Genomic DNA, 21,843 nt, shown 5'->3' with positions numbered 1-21,843 from the left:
TGTCTGGGTGTGCCAGTGTCCCCAGCCCACTCCTTCCCCGCTCCTCCCTGGGCTGCAGAGAGCAGCCAGCAGCAGCCTCCAGACCTGCCCCATGCCGAGACCTTCCTCCTCAGCACCCCCTTTGGATCTGGCCATCGCAGGGGAGTCAGGCTGTGCCCCAAACAGACTGTGGAGAATAGGCGTTTATTACTGGGGGGACATAGAAAGTCTTTAAGCAAAATGGCTTAAGGCTCTGCTTTAGTGAGGTCTGGCCAGGTTAAAAGCTTAGTTCCCACCTTTTGAAGATTGTGCCCTGGGATGGATGGGAATGGGGTGCAATGGACTCCTAAAGCTACAGTGCTTGCTCAGGGCTTGTGCTTGGCTGGGCTGGAGCTGGACCCTTGCCTGGGAGTCGGTGCAGCGGTGTTACCTGCTACTGCACCCATCTGCCCCTGCTCTGCAGCCACTCGGCTCTGGGAGCTGGTGCTGCTGGTGGGAAAACTGCCCCGAGGGGTGTGCTGGCTCTCCCATGCCCTGTGCACCCTGAGGCCCATGCAGTGGGTACCCAAGTGCTAAAGCTGATGCTGGCATCACCTGGGTGCTGGCCCTGTGGCAGGAGAGACCCCCTCTGTCGCTCTGCCCCAAGCAAGAGCCCATGGTGACCCGGGGGCTGCCAGCTGCCCTTTCACTGGGCATCCCCAATACGCTGGACATGAAGAGGCTGAGTCCACCGAGTGCTGCAGAGTCTGGCAGCACAGACAAATCCCTCCCTGACAGCTGAGAGCCAGGACAGAAGATGGCACGCTTGTGCCCCAGAAGAGAAGAAGGAGCTGGGCTTGGCACAGCTCCCCTGCACAGTGCTTCCCCCAGCCTGCTGTGCTGCGGCTCCTTCGTCTCTCCCAGGCTGTTGGGTGATTCTTGCTGCTCTCCCTTGGCTGGGGTCACTTCAGACAAGCTGGGATGCAGGAGAACGTCCTCTTCACCCGCAGCAGGAAGGGAGTTGTGCTCCTGATGTCTCTGGCTCTTGGGACCAGTCCTTGCAGAGCTCCCTCTGTCCTGGATGGTCCTCCTCTCCCCGCTGGCAGCAGGGCCTTTATTTCTTCCTCATCGTTGAAAGGGGATGTCCCATATCTCTGCTTCAGGTACCTGCGGACCTGGGGAAGGAGGGAAAAGCAAACTAAGGTGCTTGTTTCCAAGGGCAGGTCCAAGCTTGACAGCAAGGGGAGTGGGAAAGCCACTTGGTTCTCCCGGGAACTCCGAGACCCATGAGCAGGCTCAGTGGTGGAGCAGAGCACGGGTGGCAGAGTCTGGTCCCACCTTGCGGGCTGCACCACCGCCAAACTCAGCCAGTTGCTGCTTGAATCCAGGGTTGGGGTTGGCGACGGGCCGGACGGTTCGGATGGCCTCCAGCACCTCCTGGCAGCTCAGCTCTGTGACGGCCATGACGTAGGCGACAACCACAGTGGTACTGCGGGAGATGCCAGCGAGGCTGGCAAGGGAAAGGGCAGAAAGGCTGCTGTCAGCGATGCACCCTGACCCCATGCTCACCCCATGCTCGCCCCTTCCTCCACCCATGTGCTTCAGCTATTTTGGTTCATCTTCTCCAAGAACTTGCTCTCCAGGAGGCCTGAAGCCTTCCAAGGTCCTCTCCATCAGTGCCTATAAATACCCACTCCTCCCTGGGGAAGCGAGAGCAGCAGCGGCTGCTGCCTGGCTGCCTGCCCCAAACCTTGCTCTTCCTGCTCGCTCAGCTGCAGCAAAAAGCTGCCCCGTCTCCAGGGCTGCCCAGATCCCACTCGGTTTGAGGCACAAGCCACAGCCGAGGGTGGATGCTGGGTGGATCCGTGGGCATGGAGCCCTCTGGCACAGCCTGGCTTTGATCAGGGGTCTGCAGCCAAAGCGGGGTGGCTGGGGACACATAGCATCAGGCATGGGGAAAGAAGTGTTACCAGTGGACGAGGCAGTTCCCGCCGTGCAGGCGACACTGGTGGATAAAACTGATGCATTCCTTGAAGTGCCTCTTGCTAGGAGGAAAAATAAACCAGACAGAATAAGGACTTCAGGGGTGGAACAGGATTTTTAGTCTGCAGGCAGAGCAGCCCTGTGTGTTTGAGGATGAAGCACTAACAAACTGCCCGTTGTTTTACAGGCACGGCCAGCAGCTGCTGAGACCTGAGCAGCTCAGTGCTGTTGTTTCTCAAGGGAAGGTGCACAGGCCAGCTCATGTTGTGCTGGGGACGGGAGCGGGTGCTGCTATGCAGCTGTGCTGGGGTCGTGTGGGACTGCCCTGGGACTTGCGTGATTTGTGCTGGGGCAGCGGGAGCTTGGCTGCTCGTGCCTCCAGCCACACCAGCACCCTTGGCTGGCTCCACACCCTTTACTGCTCCCCCCCTTCCAGGCACTTCCCAGGGGGATGCTTGCTGCTCCTCTCCATCAGTGCTGCAGAAGGGTTGCCCCACACTTCATCCCAGGGCCAGGACCCACTCCTAACCACTGCTCCTCAGTGGTTACTGAGCTGGGATGCTGCCAGGGTTCAGAGGTGGTCCCCAGGACCGGGACACAGTGCCTCCAGCCTGCGGGTCACTCACAGCGGGGAGGCTCAGGGTACTGTGAGCCCTCCCCCCCTAACTTCCCTGCAGACCCCAGCCTCCCCGGGGTACTTACATGTTGGCCTCGGGGGTGTCAGGCAGGGGGATACGGAGGTAGGTAATATCCTGGAAGACACAAAAGGAAGAAGAGAAACCTGGGTGCTGGGAGCTATGGTCAGGGTGTCATGGGTGCTTGCAGCTGGTCCGGCAGCACCTTTGCTCCTTGCCCCAGCGCTGCCTGTGGGGCTTCACTCCCCCAGCACAGCATCCCCCTGTGCTGGGATGGGGCTGCTCTCTCCCTTGGCAGGCGCATGGGGAGGGCAGTGTGGGACAGGCAGCTCGTGGGACGAGGTGGGAAACACGAAAAGGCTGGAGAGCTGGAAATAGTTTCCCATTCACATTCAAGGCCAGGATATAGTCACAAGATGGCCAGTTTCCCAGAGTGGAGGTGCTGCCTAGCTCCTCTGGGACTGCTGGCGGGGAGAAGTGTACATGCCATGGGATGCTCAGAGGGCGAAGGAAGATGCTGCAGCATGGAAGGAGCTGCAGAGATCTACATGATTGCATTGGGCACAGGACCCTACCTGCAGCAAGGGCTGGGGAGATTCATGGATTGAAACTATGTGGGTGATCTTGTTCCGACTTAGCTGTTCCAGGTCTTTGGCGTCTAAAGAATAAAATTAGATATTAGCATGTATTCTTACACTTCTCTTCCCACAAGTGCATCTGCCATGCTCCCGCAGACAGCACACAAAGCCTTGCTCCAGAGGATCAGCTGCATCAACACCCCCTGCGTGCAGCGGCACAGACACAGGCAAATATGCAAATGTACCCTGGAAATCTGGAATGCAAACCCCATGATACCAAACCAGAGACCTCCTTCCTGTGAAGGCACTTGACCTTGCTGCTTGTGCTGGAGTGAGCACTCACACCTGCATGGAGAAACTCCCTCCTTTGCAAGCAGGCAGCTTCCTGCCTGCCTGTACCTGTCCCCAGCTTGGGGAGGAGATGCGTGCTCTGCCCACACCTCCCCTGTGCAAACATGCATGTAGCAACAGGACTTGCTGCAGCCTGAGGGATCGGCTTCATCCTGTGAACTACAGAAGCCGAGCTGCAGCAATTCGTATCAACCCTGAGGTTGGCTCACTCTGCCTGAGCTCCTGTTTAGCACCTGAGGGATCTGCAGAAAATGCCTGAACAGCGACTTGCAACAAGCACTCTGTGTGTATCCTCTCTGCAGTTGCATGCACAGAAATCGGGTGTCCTCAGCTGTCTGGGGCAATGACCTGCTTCTCACTAATGCTTCAGCATCCCTGGGTGTGATCCTGGTCACTGGTCCGGCACAGTGGTTGTTTCACTGGGAGGAGAACATGCTCGTCCTGCTGGCTGAGCAGCTTCATAGCCATCTCCCTTTCATGCCATGACCAGTGGATGCTGCATGAGCTGCTGGAGAGGAAGACTAACATTTTCCCATCTTGTCGCTTTGGGTTTCTGAACTTTCACGTGGTGTAAAACCTTGGCTCATCACATCCAGACTGTGATGTGCTAACGGCATGATGTGAATTTTAATAGGACTGAGTCTCAAGAGAAACACTCCACAGGCAAACTGTGCTCTGTGTGTGGAGGGAGGTGGGGACCCTTGTGGGGACTCGCACAGCACCCACCACCTTCCCACGCACCTCGGGCAGGCAGAGTGATGGCAATTAGTGATACCAGTGTCAAGGCTTACAGCAGCTGGAAAAGATTCAGTTGGAGAAAATGTCTCTGTGAGCTGTCAGAGCTTAATTCAGCAGCCCTGAAGTCTGTCATCGCCCCGGATCTCTCAGTAGAGTGATGCTCGGGTGGCATCAGGCCAAGACCCCGTGTCAGTGGTTACTCACGGGAACCCCTGTGATGAACCTGGGAGATGGGTGCAGTCTTGGTGCTCTGACTGCTCTGTGCCCAGCCAGCTGCAGCCCCCCAGCCCACCCCAAGGTGCTCCCTGGGGCATGGGGCTGCCCTGGCCAGGGCTGCCACTCTGGTTCCAATGACATTTTCTTAGCAGGTCAAGCCAGTGTTTTTAAACCTTCTCAGCACTTACGGCAGGAATCAAGCTGTCAAGCTGTTAGGGAGGCAGGAGCACCAATAAATGCTGGTTTTTCATGGCAGGTACCAGTACTTGGTCATGAATTGTCCCCTGACAATGAAAACCCCTTAACATAGTGAACTGGTGTGTGGGGGGGGTGACACTGCCTGTGCGAGAAACTCCCTCCTGAGGGTAGGCAGTACCCTTCTGTTCGACAGTATCTCCTACAGCTGTGAAACTGGGGTGCATCACCCTGAGCAACTCTGGTCCTGCACCCTTGCACTGGCATGGCACCACCAGCTCCTCTGCTCCCAGCACAGGTCCACGCTGGCTTGGGTACATGGCACAGCCCACTGTGGCAGGTGAACTCCCTCAGGACTCAGGGATTTTAAGGCAAAGCCCGGCTTGCCCTGGTGCCCCCCCACATGCCCCCATCCCTTCCCAGCCTGCCCAGCTCGCTGCTTCACGCAGGGGAAGCAGAACGGCTGTGAGGGCTTCCCAGTCCCAGCCGGTGGCAACAGCTCAGGGACAGGCTGCTGGGACCCTTCCTGGTGAGGCCACAGTCCCCCTCAGTCCCTTCCCCCCATGTGTCCTGAGAGCTCAGAGCAGCTGTTAAATGAGGAAACAAAAGTGAAGGCAGAGGGTTTCTGCCTTGTTCTGCACCCTTCCCCCCCCCCCCCCCAGTGCCTCCACTTTCACTGCTAACGACACAAACCAAGCAGCAGAGCAGTGCACGTGGTGGGTGCTGGCAGGGCATCAGGCAGCATTTGCAGGCAGGGAGGCAGGAACGCGGAGTGAGCAAGCGTGTTGCGGGGTTTGCACAACAGTGTGTGAGATTCGCACAGGAAAATTGCTCACTGCAGCCAAGGAAACCTTGGCACAGGAGGATACAGCCTGAGCTAGCCCAGTCTTTGCTGTCTCTGTCCATGCTACCAAGGCTCAGCACCTGCATCTGCTTGGGCTTGAGCTCCCCACGCTCCCCCCTCCCCAGGGGCAGCTGGGGACAGGCAGGGGAAGGGGCTCTGATGGTGGGCTCAAGCAAACTGGGATGATGGGGAGCAAGACGGGCTGGAGAGTAGCTCTTCTCCACCAGCTAGAAGATGAGGCACCATGTGCTCACACAAAAGAGCCCCCTGAGCCCTCCTGCTGCGGCTGGACAAGCCCTGGAGAAGCCAAGTGCTCATTGCTGACCCCCTGACACAGCCCACCCGAGGGCAGCACCAGCAGAAGGCACTGTGAGGGCGTGCGGGCAGGGAGCTCCCTCGCGGCACCAAACTGTGGGCCCGGGCAAGCCCAGCTCCCCAGCTGGAGGACGTCTCTGCGGCGGCGGGGCTCCGCTTACCGATGAAGTTCCCAAGGTAGAGGCCGGGGAGGATCTGTGGGACACAAGGAGAAGTGGCAGTGTGAGCAGCGACCTCGTGCCATGGTACCTGCCGTGCTGGGACCCCCCACGGGAAGCAGTGACCTCGGCCAGAAAGGCCAAAGTTTCTGCCATTAAAGTGACCATCACCAGCCCCAGGGCAGGAGCGGTGCTGGTGCAGTGGACCGTGGGCCGCTGTTCTGGCATCCAACACGCAGGGGTGGATGCAGCCCTGGCACCCCATCCCACGCCCTCATGGGAGCTGGGAGTTGGCCATGACTTTTTTATTGCTCTTCTTGCTTATTATCAATAAATTCTTTGTCAGGGCTTTTTATCTGAGCTCAGCAAGCTGCACACACCTCCATACAGCCTTGGACTATACCCATGGCCTGAGGAAGTCCTGCTGCCTGAGGCACACAAAAGCAACAGGCATGGAGGAGACTGGGGGGGGGGATTCAGTGGTGTGTGTCCCCAGCTCCAAGCCCTGCTCCCCTCGCTCTGCACTGCAGGAAGCCCGTTTCTAACAGATTCCTCTGGACGTCGTGTCTTCATCTTATTTTCCTTGTAAAATTCCACTTCTCATAATGAAAAGATAATTATTTGACAATGCCTGTTAATTGCACTGCGGATGCAGAAGTGGGATACCTTGCATCCCTTCTTACCTGGAGCTATTTTATATTTTCCCTGTCTCCCAGGCTGGGCAGCAAGGGTCCCCGGGCTGTTCACCCCCACAGCCAGCCAGTTCCCCTCCCAGCTTCTCCCTGCTGCGATGTTTGGGGCCCCGGGGCAGGCAGAGGTGATTTCCACCAGCATAGCTGGGCTTGCACTTATCTCACTGCCTGGGTTTGGAAACATTTCTCTTGCTTGAACAGCTTCAAGAAGGTTTTTTATGATTCCTAAGATTTTTGATCAATTTTGTGTCGACAGGGTGCCTTTAACTTGCGGCTGCAGCACTGAGAGGAGTGGGTAGGAGAGCGCCAGTTAGCAAGGGCAGCTCCCAAGGGCAGAACACTGAGCCACAAATAGTGGCACGTTCCATGCCCAGCACCCTTCTGACCCACTCCTTGCTGCAGAAAACAGGGCAGTACAGCCCCATCTGCAGCACTGGGCACTTCCACAGACAATGAGGGGTTATGGGGCTGGGGAAGGGTGTTTAAAGCTCAGGAGCTGGAGATTCTTGCAGGAAGAAGGTGGCTCTTTTCACCTGTGACAAGGGGAAGCTCAAACGACCATAAAATAGTGCCCATCCCCTCCGCCCAGTGATGCTGAGCCCCACGCACAGTTCGGCCCCACTGAGCAGGGGGTGCAGGACTGCCAGGCTCGGGGTCGCACAGGGCTCCTGGTGTGTGCTCGGGAGCTGGTACCTTGGTTTTAAAAGCATTGGGAAAGGTCCCCCCCTCCCTCGGAGAGGCTCGCTGTCACCCCTGCCCTCCACACCCCCCTGGGCGGCTGTCGGGACAAGACCCGTGCTGCGGGCTGGTGCAGCCTCCCTCCTTGCTCCTCCAGTTTTGCTCAGCCAGCAGGTAAACAAGCTGCCTGACAGCCGAGCCCGGTGCCGGCAGGTGAAACGCCGCTTGGCACGGCACAGCGAGCCGCCAGACAAATACCTCCCACCTCCAGCGCCGGGACGAGCCACCCTGGCATCGCCGGCCCGCAGAGCAGCCGCCCCAGCGCTCCCCGTTACCTGGCTCATGCCGTTTCCCATGGCCGGCAGCGGGCGCCGCGGGGGGGGCGGGGTGCGGGTGTCCTTGTCCCCGATGCTGCCGTCCTCCCCCGTCCCCAGGCGCAGCCGCCGTCCCCGCTCCGGACGCTCCCCGGTCGGGTTTCCGTCATGAAGAGCTCGGCTCCCCCGGGACCGCTGCCCGTAGCGGGCGGGCTCGTTCCCAGCGCGGCGAGGCCGAGCCGGCGGCGGTTGTGCCGGGAGCAGAGGGGACCTCGGCCGCCTTCCTCCGCGGCTTCTGCCGAGGCCCTTCCCCGGCTGCTCCGGCGCTGCCGCGCACCGGCTGCCGCTCTCGCCGGGAGCAGACAAAGGAGGAGAAACTCCCCCTCTGCGCCGTGGCGTGGGAGCGCGGGGGCCGCGCTGGCTGCTGCCTGTCGCCGCTGCCCGCCGCGGCCGCACAAGGCTGCAGTGTTGGGAGAAGAACAAAACCTTTGTCCCGCTCCATCAAGGAAGGTCTGTGCGGCCACGCAGCGAAGCGCCCGGCGGCGTGCACACCCCTGCCCGCACCATGCACACCCCTGCCCGCACCGTGCCCACCCTCTGCCTGCGCCCGCCGCAAGGTGCACAGGACCCCGGCCCCGCACCCCCCAGGACTGTCTGCGGGCAGGCAGCGGTGCCCGCCTGCAGGCAGGTGACGCAGCGTCCCTGCCCTGCCCGGGGGTCTGCGTGGGTCTCTCGGGGGCTTTGCCGGGCAGCCGGGTCGGGCAGCGCCGGCGGGTCCCGTCAGCCGAGCACAGGGGTCTGTCCCGGGCCGGATTTTAGGAGATTTTAGACTTGTTCGCTGACCCCCTTCGCCACCGGCCCCAGCAGCCGTGCCACCTTACCGGGCCGCTGCTGGGCTCACTGGGACTGGGGAAGTGCCGGTCCCCGTCCCTGCCCGGCAGTGAGACGGCGGCAGAGCCGGGGGCCAGGGGACCCCCCCCTAGCCCTGCGCCCTGTGGGGTGACACGCCACGGCCGCACATGGAGTGGGGGACCTGGGGGCAGGCACAGGGCAGGGGGCCATGGGGGTGTAGGGTGGGGGAACGGGGGTCACAGGGTACGATACCCAGGGCGGGATGAGAGGGAAGGGGGGAAATGGGGTGTGGGGGGGTTGGAGCCTACAGGGTGGGACCGAGGGGACTGGGGGAGCTGAGGTGGCCGGGACATGGCGGGGACGCAGGTGTGGAGGGGCTGAGGTGACCGGTGTGAGGCCCGGGGAGGGGGGGGCAGCCCGGAGGCGTCAGGCCGGGGTTCCGGTCCCGCGGGCGCCCCCTGCTGCGCAGCGGCGCGGTTGCCATGGGGACAGGCCCAGGCGCGGGGACAGGCCCAGGCGCAGGCCCAGGCCCAGGCGCAGGCCCAGGCCCAGGCCGGCTGCCCGCGGGCAGGACGGGGGTAGCGGCCTGGAGTGGGGCGTCCGGCGGGTTCACGGCGCCGCGTCCCCGGCTCCCGCACATCCCCGAGGCAGCGTGTTAAACCCCAGACGCTCCCTGTGCAGGTGAGGGCGAGCACAGCGCCAGCAGGGCCTCCCGGGCCGGGGGCGTGCGCTGTGTCCCCTCTGCCCAGCAAAAGGAGCTTTTGCCTTAAAACCAGCTGAGGACGGTGCATTGCAGCAGGTCCTTCGAAACGGCTGCGTTTTGAAGAGTCTCGTTTCTATCTGTGGGCAGGTTTAGTTGTGACAGGTAAAACTCTTAGAGCCTGGGAGGGCTGCCCCATCCTTTTTGGGGTGTTGCTTTGGCCGCAGCGTAGTGGCTGAGCAGGATGCGTCCCTGGTCTGAGCCTTCGCGCTCCCCAGCGTTGGCACGAACGGGGGCTGAGGGTGGTTTGTAACACTGGGCCTTGGCTCCGGCGGTTCAGGGGTGGTGGGGTCGGGCTGCTAAGCGTGCCTGCAGAGGCGGCGTGGGCAGCGCTGCCTGTCCTGCAGAGGAGTGCGCTGACTGCCCGGGAAGGCTGTGGTGGAAATGGTAGAACGTGGACTGTAAGACCTGCTCTGTTCTAGTTCCCCGTGTTTGTGCAGAGGTACAGAAAATTGAAATCGAGCCTTCTCCTCCACAAAGAAAAAGCAGTTCTCAATAGTATCCATATTATTTTTCTTTTCCTCAGAGTATGTGGTACAGTTCATCCCCAGAAACTTCTCAAGGGCAATTAAAGTGAGTCAGACTGTGGGAGCATTTGTTGAGCTGAACCTTATATTTCTCTTTCTACCTAGCTGAGTCACAAGAACTGCTTAGTGAAGAATCTGAAGAGTTTTCGGAAGCAGTTAGAAAGAGAAGCAGGAAAGCTTGAGGCAACACAATGTGCCTTTATTCCAAAGATCTTCAAAATGCCTTCAAGTACCTTTTGTTTGTGGAAGAATTTTGCAAGAATCCTGGCATTGCTTGGATTATGAAACTGGTAAGTATGTGCTCTCCCAAGGAAAGCGAGACAGAGATGAATGGATGCCTTCGTTCTGTGGAGGGAGAGGAAAATATGCAGGAAATCCGCAGGAAGGACTGGGCAGAGCAAGGTGGCCAGGAGCAGCAATGCTCCTGGCTAGTTTCCTGGTCGACACATACTACCAAAACACTTGTGTAACAATTTATTTCAGCAGTCAAAAGACAGCTCAGTTTATTTGTGGAGCCAAAGTTAACTCAGTGGTGAAGGTATAAAGTGCAGGGTTCTTGCGTGGAGGAACAGTTTGTGCTCCCAGGGGTTCTTGCTGTGGGGTTATGGCCAAGTTCATGCTCTGAAATCTTTCAGTTCGGCTGCAGGTGTTCAAGAAGGTGGGGGTGTGTGCAGGGCAGCTGTCTAATTGGGCTTCTAGTTAAGCAGCATTCTAGGGCAGCCCCTAAAGATGGAGCTATGAAAACATCTGTTTGGTTTTAGGAAAATCCCACTACGTTAGATGTCAGTCCATGTAAGTCCAGCCAATTTACTGAGCAGACTTCCATCCTGAGAATGTGAAGAGATTACTGAAGACTCCATGAGCAGCCTGGAACACAAGTTGGAGTGGATTTGGTTGGCCTTAGCTTTTCTCTGCTCTGCAGTTAGAGACCTGAAGGGTAGCCTTATGTTCTGTATCACATTTGTCCCCCCAAACCTATACCTACCTGGAGCTGTGCTGAACGCAGCAACTTCCACTTCAGCCGGTGACCTGAGGATCAAGGAAAAATGATGTTTCCTTTAAGAAGTTACAACAACGCAACATGATGCTGAGAAATGCCTTGCTTCTGCCGGATGATTCAAGCCGTTTTAACATCATGGGTGTTGTGCCATGGTGCATAATCAAAAATACACCCATCTGTGAGACCTGCGAGCGAGCAGTCACTTTGCTGTGCGCAGCAGGTCTGGTGAGGGGGCTGGGACAGGAGGATTCGCCTTATCCCACCAGTCAGGCCCATCGGTAAGGGCACACTTGTGAGAAGTGAACGGGAGGTAATTATGCAAACTAACATATGAATTACCGTCAGGAGGATAGCAGCTAGTGATTATCTAACTCTACAAATGGGAACGTGTTAATTGGCAACAAAAACCCTTATATTAAGCTGATTTTATGCCCACAACCTCAATTAACATGGTAAATAATCAAACATAGTAAACAAGGATGTATGAAAAGCCTGTGATTACTGAGATTATACCGACAACTTAAATAAAATAGTTTTTGGCTGACCTCAGAACTCACAGACAAGTAAAAATAAACTCTGTGTTACTCCTTCTGTCGGTCTGTGCTCTTGAGCAGCCCCGTGTTGTGACATCTCAGGTTGCCTGCTCCCACACTCAGATGCAGTAGTAGGTCAGGACGTGCACAGTGCCGCATCCTGGGGCTGCAGGAGTCTGGACCTCCTTTGGAAGGTGCCCTGGAGAGCCTTGCTTCTCGGGTGGCTTATCTGGGCCACTAGTCACCCACTTTTAATACATCATGCAGCCTAGGCTGTCTTCAGGATTTTTTTGCTCTTGCTTGCCATAGTTTTCTGACATCTTTCATGACTTTCCTGTTTAATTAAGTTCTTCTAGAACATACACAAATTTAAAATGTGACTTAACACAATTCCCGACAACATATGTTGCGTTACTTATATTTCTGCAAGCATGTGACCGGGTTTGTTTGTTTGGTACTGTGGAACTTCCCCAAAGGCTGGCTGCCTGCTCTGCCCTTTCCTCCAGGAATCCTCCTAACAAATCTGAGCTTTTTGCACTGGAAGGCTGTTGTTGGATCCCCTTCCCCCCATAACCTTAAATAGATGTGTTTGCATACAAACAGATGATGAATCAGGTTATGCAGGGCTTCTACACTGAAATTCTGGGAAAGAGCAGGAAATGCTAACATTAAAGGCAGTAATTCTGCTCTTCCATCTGTAGGTTGGCAGGTGACAAGGTGAAGGAAGTTTCCTGTTCTAAAAACTGAAGGATATCGTTGATTGAAGAAGGTGAGAATGACTCTCTGTCTTCTCCTTGGGGAATACCCAACAGGCATTTTGGTGTTTTGCTCTTATTTCATCCTCTCCTTCTGCCAGTGATTTGATCTGTTCTCCTGTGCCTGTCTTGTGTAATGTTCCTTCACCGTTCTCCAGGGCAACAACGAAGTTTTTTATCGTGGCTTTTCCCAAATTGTCAGATACTTTATCTGGGATCTGACTTCTTACGCTTTGTGTGCATATTTATAGATAAACTTCTGATCCTAGGTAGGTCTAATGCTAGGCAGCAATATCAGCAACTGGTTTATATTATAAACTTCTCTGCACTTCATAGATTGAAAGTTTGACTTGAGAATTTATGTTCTAGTGACATCTGTAAGTGCAAACCACCACTATTATGCCAGAAATGGATTTCCTTGCCTTAATGCCCAGTTGCTCCTTTCTTCTTCTCCCAGTATGTCCCATTGAAGGCCTGGTTATACAGAGGTGGATTTGCTTGCTTTTCTAATGTATGATTTACTCTGAAGAGCAGAGATGATCGCTGTATCCTACCTGTCTGCGTGTGCCATAAAGAAGGATAAGAAAAGGAATGTACAATTCTGCTGCTTGGTATTGGATGCATCAGATGAACCTTGTCACTTCTGACTCCTGCAAACACCTATAGGATTTGGCTGTCCTGTCGCTGCTGCTGTCACCCTGTCTCTCTCCTGTCTTTTTTCATTGGAAAACTGGTGTCACCAGATCACTGGAAATGTCAGTTTGACAAATCAGCTAGGACCGAAGCTGAAATGTCAGTCCTGGTTTTATTGTTAGTGGTTGAATTTTGGCAGCCTTTCTTCTTCCTTAGCTTCACAGAACGTAAGGACAGGGTGATTCATGGGAGAGAACTATTTGATTTCCTATGTGCCACACTTGCTACTGTATTGACTTTGATAGCTTTCATTTGATTAACACGTCTTCCCAAAAGGTATCCCACCTCAATTTGATGGCTTAGAAGACAGGAAAATCCATCACTTCTCTCTGTGAAAGTTCAGCAGAGTTCATGCTTGCTCTGAATGATCAAAAGCCTTTACAGAGTGGGGCTACAGCAAGCTGCTGTGGGTGAAGGTGCGCTGAGGTTTGGAGACATGGTGACATGAAGAGCTTTGTGCCAGTCACGAGGTACAGTGCTAGCTCAGGGCAGTCACTCTTTTATTTTCTAGATATCCCTCTTGATTACTTCTTAGTTTAATTTTTTCCTGCAGTTTTTAGTAAGATATCATCATGCAGTATTGGATTTAAGCTCAGGTGGCTGAAGCTTGTGATTACAGATAGGGAAGATAATGAATTGGCACTGGGGCAGAAGAGGACTGTTTAGAGTGAGAATTCTGTATTTGCTAGTTCAGTGTCTGTTTGTCTTTGATCCTTATCTCTACTTCATTCCAGATGTTCATCTCTCAAATGTGGCAGTGCAAAAGACTGCAGCTGATTCTGATCCCAGGAAGGTGAGGGGTACGTGCTGCCTGCAGACTGTTCCCCTGCGGCCTGCTATTGGGGCTCCTCTGGCAGATGCAAGCGAGCTGACCTCATCCTGCCAGCTGCCGTGCCGTGGACGTGTGCTGCAGCCACTTAACTGCTGCCTTGTCTCCTGATACCCATAAACGTGATTTCGTTGATAGCAGCTTTAGGAGAGAGGCTGGGCGAGCGTTCTGCTTTAACTGTTGCTTTGCAGCTGTCTGTGCATCTATAAGGCTGATCTTTTTGACTTGAAACCTAATAATGTTCCGGTTAGCGCTCTTCTGAGATGTAGATATCTTATAGCTTAGCCCTTTGCTTCTAAGACCTCAGCGGTACAGCGAGGTTGACATTGCTGGACACAACTGTCACTGTTAAGTTTCCTCTCTCAAGAGGTGGCAGCTGAGACAAAGAGAGGGAGAGGGGGAAAAAGATCCTAAATGGGATGTCAGATTCCTCATGAATCTGAGATGAGGGTCAAATGCTTGAGAGTAATAGAGGATGGTGTTGAACTTCCCTGTTTATAGGCTGCTCCCTTCTATAAATCGCCTTTGTCTGTATGGAAAGGAGAGTCTTTGTGGTACCCTGATAGAAGATAAGATGTTGATTGCTGTTAGGGAACTTCTGATGGGGACCTGGGGACCTTTTTTTCCTATAGCTGTACAGTTGTCATCCCTGAAGAGTTTAAGTGTAGGGGCTGGTGGCCCCTGCCTTCTGGTCTCTGGGTTTTTACTATGAATTCTTGCTGGGCTGTGGAGACTACAGGGTGAGGATTGAAAAAAAAGTCATGTGGACTAAATGTGTGGTCATCTGTTGGGAATGGCTTCGTGTAATTGTGTTTGGATGTCTCAGGGCTGCAAGTGGGTGATTGAGCTGCTTGGACAGTGATCGACTGCCAAGCGCAGGACACGGTCGGTGGAAGTTCTCTTTGCAGATATGGACAAGACTTTCATCTGGAGCCTCCAGAGTGTTCAGAAGGTGATTAGCAGTGACAAACGCTGCTTTGAGCTCTACAGCTCTATGACATCCTGATCCATCAGGATCTGAAACCGTAAGGGTATTAATAAACATCTTAAGGGTTATAGGATCAAGCCAGCTACTTTCCCTGGGACAAGGGTGTCTTGTGATGCTTCTCCATCTTGTAGGTAGGTGCTTGCAAGCTGGCTGAGAGTGAGCCAGTCTGGAACTGCAAGTGAAGCGTAGAGCAGTTTGAACAATTTTACATGAAGAGAGCTGGTGTCCAGAAGAAATACAGCTGGTTTTGCTCAGAGTATCAGAGTTTATTAGCTGGGTATGGCACCCTGAAACTTTGTCTGTAGGATCTCTCGTCCTTTGTTGTGAAACTCTGCCAATTTGGCTATTTCTGGAATATGTTCCCCTCCAAGTATCAGCATATCACAAGTGTCACAGCACTTGCCAGAGATGGAGGGTCACTATCATCTCTTCTCCTGTTTATGTATTTTACAGCAGTGCCCCGTCAGCATTGATAAACCTCCAGCCAGTGCCATTTGGCTGCCAGCACTAAACATGACCTGCATCTGTGGTACAGTGGCTAAAAGGCAGATCCCAACTGAAAGAGCTCCCTCCTGCTAATTGTGGAGAAAAGGACTCCAGAGGAGTTCAGGGTATTTAAAACAAAACAACAACAAACACCCTTTAAAACATAATTTGACTCTAGATTTTGGGGTTTTTTAATACAGCTTTTTCTCACTGGCTCAGTGAAAAATACATATCATCGAAGTTCAGCTGAAATTCTCAGAATTTTATCTGCTACATATGCAACCCAAGTATTGCAACAGCAGGAACTCGAAAGTGCAAAAAAAGTTGAGAAAAACAGAAACAGCAAATAGCACTTCAGAAATGACAAGCAGATAGGATTATTATTCTTTCAGCCTTAATAATGTAAAGTGCAAGCAGTACCATAGGTAAGGAAATGTCCCTTAGATATGATGTGTGTTGATGGTGCTCTCCTACCAAATGTATTCTCTGGTCTATTTTTTTTAACTCCTCCCTCTAACTCTTTATTAAAATGTAGCTGATATCCCTGTGTCCTGTCAGCACCAGTCCTATATTTCACGCAGTGCCACTGGGGACAGCTTTATTTCAAATGAGCAAATAAATGCAGCTCAGCTGTGGTCCTGGATAGCTCTAATTTGCACAATCTACTCTCTTCATAGCCTCAAACCAAATTATTGCTTAGACAGCCTGCACATAAAGAGCTGGAGTAACTTCAGTTGGTCAGGAAACAAATGAATTGGAATAAAAGTCCTCGATGTCATCACAGTGCTCAGATATCGCTGCTGGGCTCTTGTAGGAGAGCTATTTGAACACTGTTGTCCCAGGAAACTGTTCCCAGGAGACATCCACATTCCACCACTAAAAAAGGGTTAATGCTCATTCTGTGAATTATCCTCAGCATTTACTGCTTCAGCTAGACTTTGGTTTTCACTCGTATGTCTTTCTGGAAGCTAGAGGGATTTTTTTTTTTTTCTTTAGTACCATCAAGAACAGGAATAGAAACTTTGCAATAAGCTCAGAATGTTCTTTGGCTCGGTGCATGGGAAAGAGATTTAGGGGTGGATTTCCTATTGCTTCACACTTACTCCTGCCTGCTAGCAGGGTAATGATTTTGTGGACAGGCATTTCTCTTAGATGAAGCATTGGCAAACCTGCCTGTTTCTCCCTAATTTACTGTTGTTATATTTCCTCAGCTGGCTTCTGGAGCTGAATGCTTCACCTTCCCTCACTGCCAGTAGCCAGGAAGACTGTGAACTCAAGTGTCATCTACTCAAAGACACACTTCATATTGTGGACAGGGAAGGCAGGCAGGCAGAGATGTTTATTACCTTCTAAGGGGTTTTATTAAAATGTTTGGAATGGATGGTCTGGTTCCATCTCTTTCTTGGCAAATGATGATAATACTCTAACCTTTACAGCAATTAAATGATGGAATTTCCAGAAACAGAGCAAAGTAAGCAACCATACTGCTACTTCAGAGTGGGAAAACAAAGCAGCACAGGGCTGCAAAGGGAAAGGAGCCTGTGTCAGAGCTGGGACTTGCACAAGAGCTCTCTTTCAGAGGCTCTTCTGCATTGTACCTCCCACACTTGCCACTTCTGGAGCACTCTGTGCCAAGCAGCTTGTCTTGCAGCATTTTGTGATTGACTTTGCAACTGTGCTAACCTCAGATATTAATAGCAGAAAGATGTCCACTGCTTTCAGCTGTCCAGCTTTGTCTCTCATTGTCTGGGAGTTTATTCCTGTGTGCAGACGGATAGTCATCATTGCTCAGGTACTTCAGTACGTGTGTTTGATGTTGTAGGCTGACGGGGAAGGAAAAGTGTGTTGGAGGTTTTGATCTGATGTGGAATGACAGGCCTGTCAGAAGAGGGGGAGACCTGAGTACTCCGGTGAATGAGAACGTCATGGCAAACACATATTTAGGTGCGTACTCATCCAGTGTTGGCAGGCTGCCCTGCTCGTGTCCTTAAGCTATCCGTACATCAGCAAGAGGAAAGCACACACCTTTCACTCAAGAATAAAAGAACAAGAACGGGCGTGTGGGCTTTTACGGGATTAAGAGACCAAAAGGAGCAGATGCTTTCCAAAAGTGGATGTAAGCAACCAGGCTGCAGAAGCACTGTGGAAAACAAGCATGTAAATGTAGTGCGAACAATTTTGTTCATAATCCTGCTTTTCAAGTGCTATGTCACAGCAGAGTCCTTCGTATGCCAACTCTGCTGCAAAAACCGCTCCACAGTCATTGCAGTGACTGTTTACTGGGCACTTTCCTGAAGCTAGTTGTGTATTTTACTGTTGGGAAGTAGTACTTGGATTCTGAAGTCATACTTCTGAGAGGCTAACATGTATGGTAAGTACTAACTCAGTGTGCCTACCATCATCTCTGCTGTAGTTTCTAACTAACAAAACACAAGTTACAGCTTCACACAAAAGTGGGACATAACCTAGCCTCTAAAGGAAGGAAGAGCAAGGTGATGTGCACCTAACTCCCCTGCTAACATTTTCGTTGCAGGCTGTTACAATGACAGGAAGAAACAACTGAAGCAGCTTTTCAGAAATCTTCCTGCCCAGGAGAAAGTGTGATGCTGATCCCAAGCTTGGGATGGGAGAGATCACCATGGATGAAGTTTACTCTCTCTTCCTCAAAATGTGCAGTGGCTGTTCCCACTTCTCTCTGGACACTGCTGGCTGAGTACAAGATGCTGGCCTTCTTGCTTCTGAAGGTTTCCCAGCTTGGAAGCTGCAATGGGCTTGAATGAGATATTTCATAACGGCTGACACAAGGGATCTGGCTTCTCGGCTGTCCATCTGCATTCACAAGAGCTTAGTTCTGTACCGCGTAAGAAAAGAAAGGGGCTAAAAACACTCTGCACAGCAAAACAAAGCTTTTAGGGAAGGCACCTGATCCTCCTACTGCTACTACTATGGAAACATGTCAGAGCAGAAAACCTGTTGCCATGATACTGTAAAAATAACCTAGCCATCACATGTTATGGAGACGTTGACTGGCTGTACTACACAGGTTATGTAAGAGTGCGGCTCTAACACAGGGACTTGGCACCGTATTGCCTCTTGCTTCCAGAAGAGATGCAATTTTCTGAAAAAGCTACAGGCAAGACAGTTCAGGTAGTAAGTCCATGTTATTTTTAAGCTGTGTGTCTGAAACTTAAGCCTGAAGTGGACAGCCTCGCTTCTTCCAGTTGTACATTTAGGGTATGTGGTGTTAGCTATAGAATTTTAAAAATTAGATCAAGCAATGATAGTTGACTTTTTAGATTTAAAAAAAAAATCACACCTCAGTTTTAAAGGAGTCCGAAACAGGGTATTTTTTTTGAACTCTGCATAATTTGAAGCATGTGTGGAACTGGACAAGGCAACGCAGGGCTGCCTAGAGCAGGCACCTCTGCCCTGTTATGCTGGAAGACAGTCAGGGAGCCAGGAAACCAGCGGTGCTGTGTTTAGTTTTGCATGGCTGTGCAGAAGGGAAGAGAGAGATCAGGCCCAGCTCTGCGTTGGCCATGCGAGGTTTGACAGAACAGGTGAGCTACCTTGAAAGCCGGACAAAGAATGGCAACGGCCATGTTTAAAGTTCTTAAATTCTATCCAGAAATAACTTTACAGAATTTCAAAAAATAAAGAGCTTCGCAGGACCCACTTTCCTGTACACAGAAAAAAAAAAAATCAAACTCGCTGCAGTCCATTACTAATTATGATTCATTTTTTTAAATCTTCTTATGGTCTTAACCAAGTTGTGCTAGGGTAGCAAGTTCAGACTAAGGAGGGTAGTGTAGAAGACAATAAATGTTAAAACCTTTGAAGAAACCATTATCGTTTAAATCAATTGTACTTTTACTACAAGACAGGCTCAGTGACTATTCCTGCTCAGCCCTCTCTAGACTGCTTTTTTTCTAAATATACGTACATTTTATCCTTTCATCTAGTTTTGAAAGCCTCCTTTCTGCGTTCTCTTGCCTTCCAACTTGACAGTAGGGCATGTTTTCCCAGTGAGACTAAAAGGATGCTGCCTCCCCCTGTCCCTCCCTACACATCTTTAAAGAGATTCCTGACATGCTTCGGATGTATAGCTTTGCTTTGTTTCAATACCACAGGCGCACACAACTCCTCTTCTGTGTGTCGGGCACACTGTTGATTCCCAGTTCCTCCTACTCCTGTTCCCGACACGACAATGAACCAGCTCTGCAGTCAAACTCCAGAAGCAAGAAGCACTCACATAAAACCCAACAAGGAACATACACACAGAGTTAGGAATGCCCTGCTACTCTGATTTTAATAATCCCACTTCCACCCCGGCCGTGGGCACTTGCTCATCGCTGTGTCCCAGCACATGCCTCCACACAGCTCCACGCCCTGGGCTGCAGCGAGGAGCAGGAAAGGGTCCGTGATCCAAGGAAACTACAGCGCCATAGCTGAGGAGCCAAACGCTTCCCAGCACCTGCCAGGGACCTTGCCCAAGGCAGGCTCCAGGCACACCAGTGTTCTGCAGCCTCAAGGGCTGCGGCTATCGCAGTGTGAGCTCCACGGGTGACAGCCCAAATAACGCGCCGTGATGATGGCATGGTCACCTCAGCCCTCCAGGATGCGATTGATTAGCTTCATTTCCTCGGCAGTCATGGGGTTCAGGTTAAATCCCTTCAGCTCAGCTTTACCTGAGAGAACACATAGGAAAATCAGGATTTTGCTACAAAATAAGCGAAGCAGGCCACTTAAAACTCTAGAGGGGCTGCAGGGAGGGCAGGGACAGCCCTGGAAGCTGATGTGGGGTCACCCCAGCATGATGTGGGAGCTGGTGGGTGACAGCGACAGCTCTGCACCAGGAGCCATACAATACTGATGGAGCAGGGAAGGAATTGCAAAGCCAGTGGGAAAACGGCTGCAGGAACACACGGAGCTCAGCAGTTTCTGCCCCCCCCCAACACGCAACATTTGCTCCTGAAGACTGAGAAGATTCCAGAACAGGAGCGTTTACCTTGAGCTTCGAAGAGGCGGTTGACCTTCACACGCAGCTCTTTCCGGAGGTTGTTTATCTCCTCATCCAGATGTTCCTGGTCTGAGACAAGCGGGACAGGAGTGAGGAGGACTGCGGGCTCTGGGGAGGAGGCAGAACCTCCCGTGGGATGTTCGGTGTGGAAGCCCAGGCCTGGGGGGGGTAAGGGAGGGCTCTTCTCAAGCCACCTTGAGGTCCCACCGTGCCCCCCCACTGCCCACGGGGCTGAGCCCCAGGGCCCTGCCCGGGACAGCAGAGTGATGGCATCGGCCGAATCTGCCTGGGACTGCCAGCAGGAGGTTTTGGGTGCTTGGAAGCCCAGCGCTAGACAGAACCCTGTTTATTTCTCTAAAATCTTATCACAGCTAAGACTACATGTACACAAAGCCTTTCGGGCAGCCTGCTTTACCCTTCTGCAGCATCTCCTTGGTCTGTGTTTTTGGGAGCTCGATGAACATGTTCCCGAAGCAGACCATGGCCTTGCCTGGGGGGAGGAGGAAAAGGAAAAGCCTTTGTCAGAGCAGTTTTCTCCCAGGACACGCAGCCGTTCCTCGGGCTGTGGGGCTCACGGGGGACGCAGCCGGCCAGGCCCGGACCTCACCGTCGGGCTCCGGATCCTTCTGCAGCGCCCGCAGGGCCTCGCGGTTCCGGTTCCGCTTCACGTCCAGGTCCACGATCTGCAGCGGGAGAGAGGCAGCTGCAGCCGGGACTCGGGGCTACCGGGGGGAAGGGGAGCCCCGCCGGGCCGTACCTGCTGCCGTGCCGCCAGCACGTCCTCGGCCAGCTCCTCCACCTCGGCCAGGTAGCGCAGCACGAAGGCCGGGTCCCTCGCCATGGCGCTGCCGGCTCCGCTCTGGGTCCGGTCCGGCTCCGCTCCGGGTCCGCCGCCGTTCCCCCCCCCGGGCGGCAGCCGCAGCCGCGCAGGCGGGTTCCGCGGCGGGAGGGGCCGGGTTGGAGCGCGCCCCCTCGCGGCCGTCCCCGGGCGCGGCCCACGGGCCACGGACCCACGCGGGGGTTTGGAAAACACAACCCCGCGCCCGCAGGACTGAGGTCACCCCGTTGCGGATCGAATTAGTGGGGACTGAGCTGGAGCTGGCTATCGCGGGCCGCGTGTCTGAACACACGCGTGGCCGGGGCTCGCAGTAAGGGGGAGTGAGTGGACGTGGGCAGGGAGGGAGACGCCCGCCCACAGCAGTGGCGGCACAGAGCGAGCGTGGGAACTGGTCCGCGGGTGCGAACTAGCGATGAGCAGGGACCCCGGGTCTGGCTCCGTGCCCCCGGGATGGGGACGGCCCCGGCCCCACGGGACTCGCCACCCGGCAGAAGGACGGAACGTTCGGTGCGGCCAAGCGGCGCTGAGCCCCGGCACCTCTGCCCTGGCGGTGGGGGCTCCCGGGCCAGCAGCCAGCCCCGACCCCCAGCCCCATTCCCCGCAGCTGGGAGGAACTCTGAGCTGAGAGCCCCCCGCCTCGCCTCGAGTCCCCACGCACGTGAATTATTTATGCCTTGTCGCAACCCGTCCCCTCTCCCCGCTCCCCTGCCAGCACCGCGCTTCTGTCTGCTCTTCCTAACTGTTTTCTAATGACGTGCCGGTGTCAGGCAGCTGGGCTCCTTAGAGCATCAGGTTGCCTTTCTGTCCCTTTTTCTCCCCAGAACGCAATAAAGAGCACTAAAAGCGTGGGGCGATGAGCTCAGATTTCATTTTGTGCAGCTGAGTGGCTCGTCCAGAGCTCAGGGAG

The 21,843-nt window shown here is 53.7% G+C and overlaps 3 protein-coding genes across 3 annotated transcripts; 1 reads left to right on the top strand and 2 right to left on the bottom strand.

Annotated features, from left to right (window-relative positions):
• Positions 1 to 167: 167 nt before the first annotated feature.
• DUSP15 (dual specificity phosphatase 15) lies at positions 168 to 8,022 on the bottom strand. The gene is made up of 7 exons (XM_054845631.1): positions 7,677 to 8,022; positions 5,975 to 6,008; positions 3,152 to 3,234; positions 2,644 to 2,693; positions 1,929 to 2,003; positions 1,297 to 1,468; positions 168 to 1,133 (listed from the first exon to the last, which is right to left on the bottom strand). Exons 1-7 carry the CDS (start codon positions 7,695 to 7,697, stop codon positions 921 to 923), a joined length of 648 nt encoding a protein of 215 aa, XP_054701606.1. The 5' UTR covers positions 7,698 to 8,022; the 3' UTR covers positions 168 to 920.
• Positions 7,824 to 17,744, top strand: TTLL9 (tubulin tyrosine ligase like 9). The gene is given in 12 exon segments (XM_054845966.1): positions 7,824 to 8,165; positions 9,900 to 10,017; positions 10,020 to 10,084; positions 12,029 to 12,082; positions 12,427 to 12,459; positions 12,540 to 12,627; positions 13,510 to 13,568; positions 14,431 to 14,595; positions 14,598 to 14,629; positions 16,290 to 16,403; positions 16,901 to 17,022; positions 17,612 to 17,744. Coding segments are annotated over 12 exon segments (1,263 nt in total). The 3' UTR covers positions 17,683 to 17,744.
• On the bottom strand, positions 15,284 to 21,027 carry PDRG1 (p53 and DNA damage regulated 1). Its single transcript, XM_054845632.1, has 5 exons — positions 20,856 to 21,027; positions 20,706 to 20,781; positions 20,514 to 20,588; positions 20,087 to 20,167; positions 15,284 to 19,766 (listed from the first exon to the last, which is right to left on the bottom strand). The coding sequence occupies exons 1-5, from the start codon at positions 20,937 to 20,939 to the stop codon at positions 19,684 to 19,686; spliced, it is 399 nt and encodes a 132-aa protein (XP_054701607.1). The 5' UTR covers positions 20,940 to 21,027; the 3' UTR covers positions 15,284 to 19,683.
• Positions 21,028 to 21,843: the final 816 nt, after the last annotated feature.

Source organism: Grus americana, chromosome 17 (assembly GCF_028858705.1).
Source record: "Grus americana isolate bGruAme1 chromosome 17, bGruAme1.mat, whole genome shotgun sequence".
NCBI lineage: Eukaryota > Metazoa > Chordata > Aves > Gruiformes > Gruidae > Grus > Grus americana.
The sequence above is the reverse complement of the archived record's forward strand: the minus strand, read 5'-3'. Positions and strand labels throughout refer to the sequence as shown.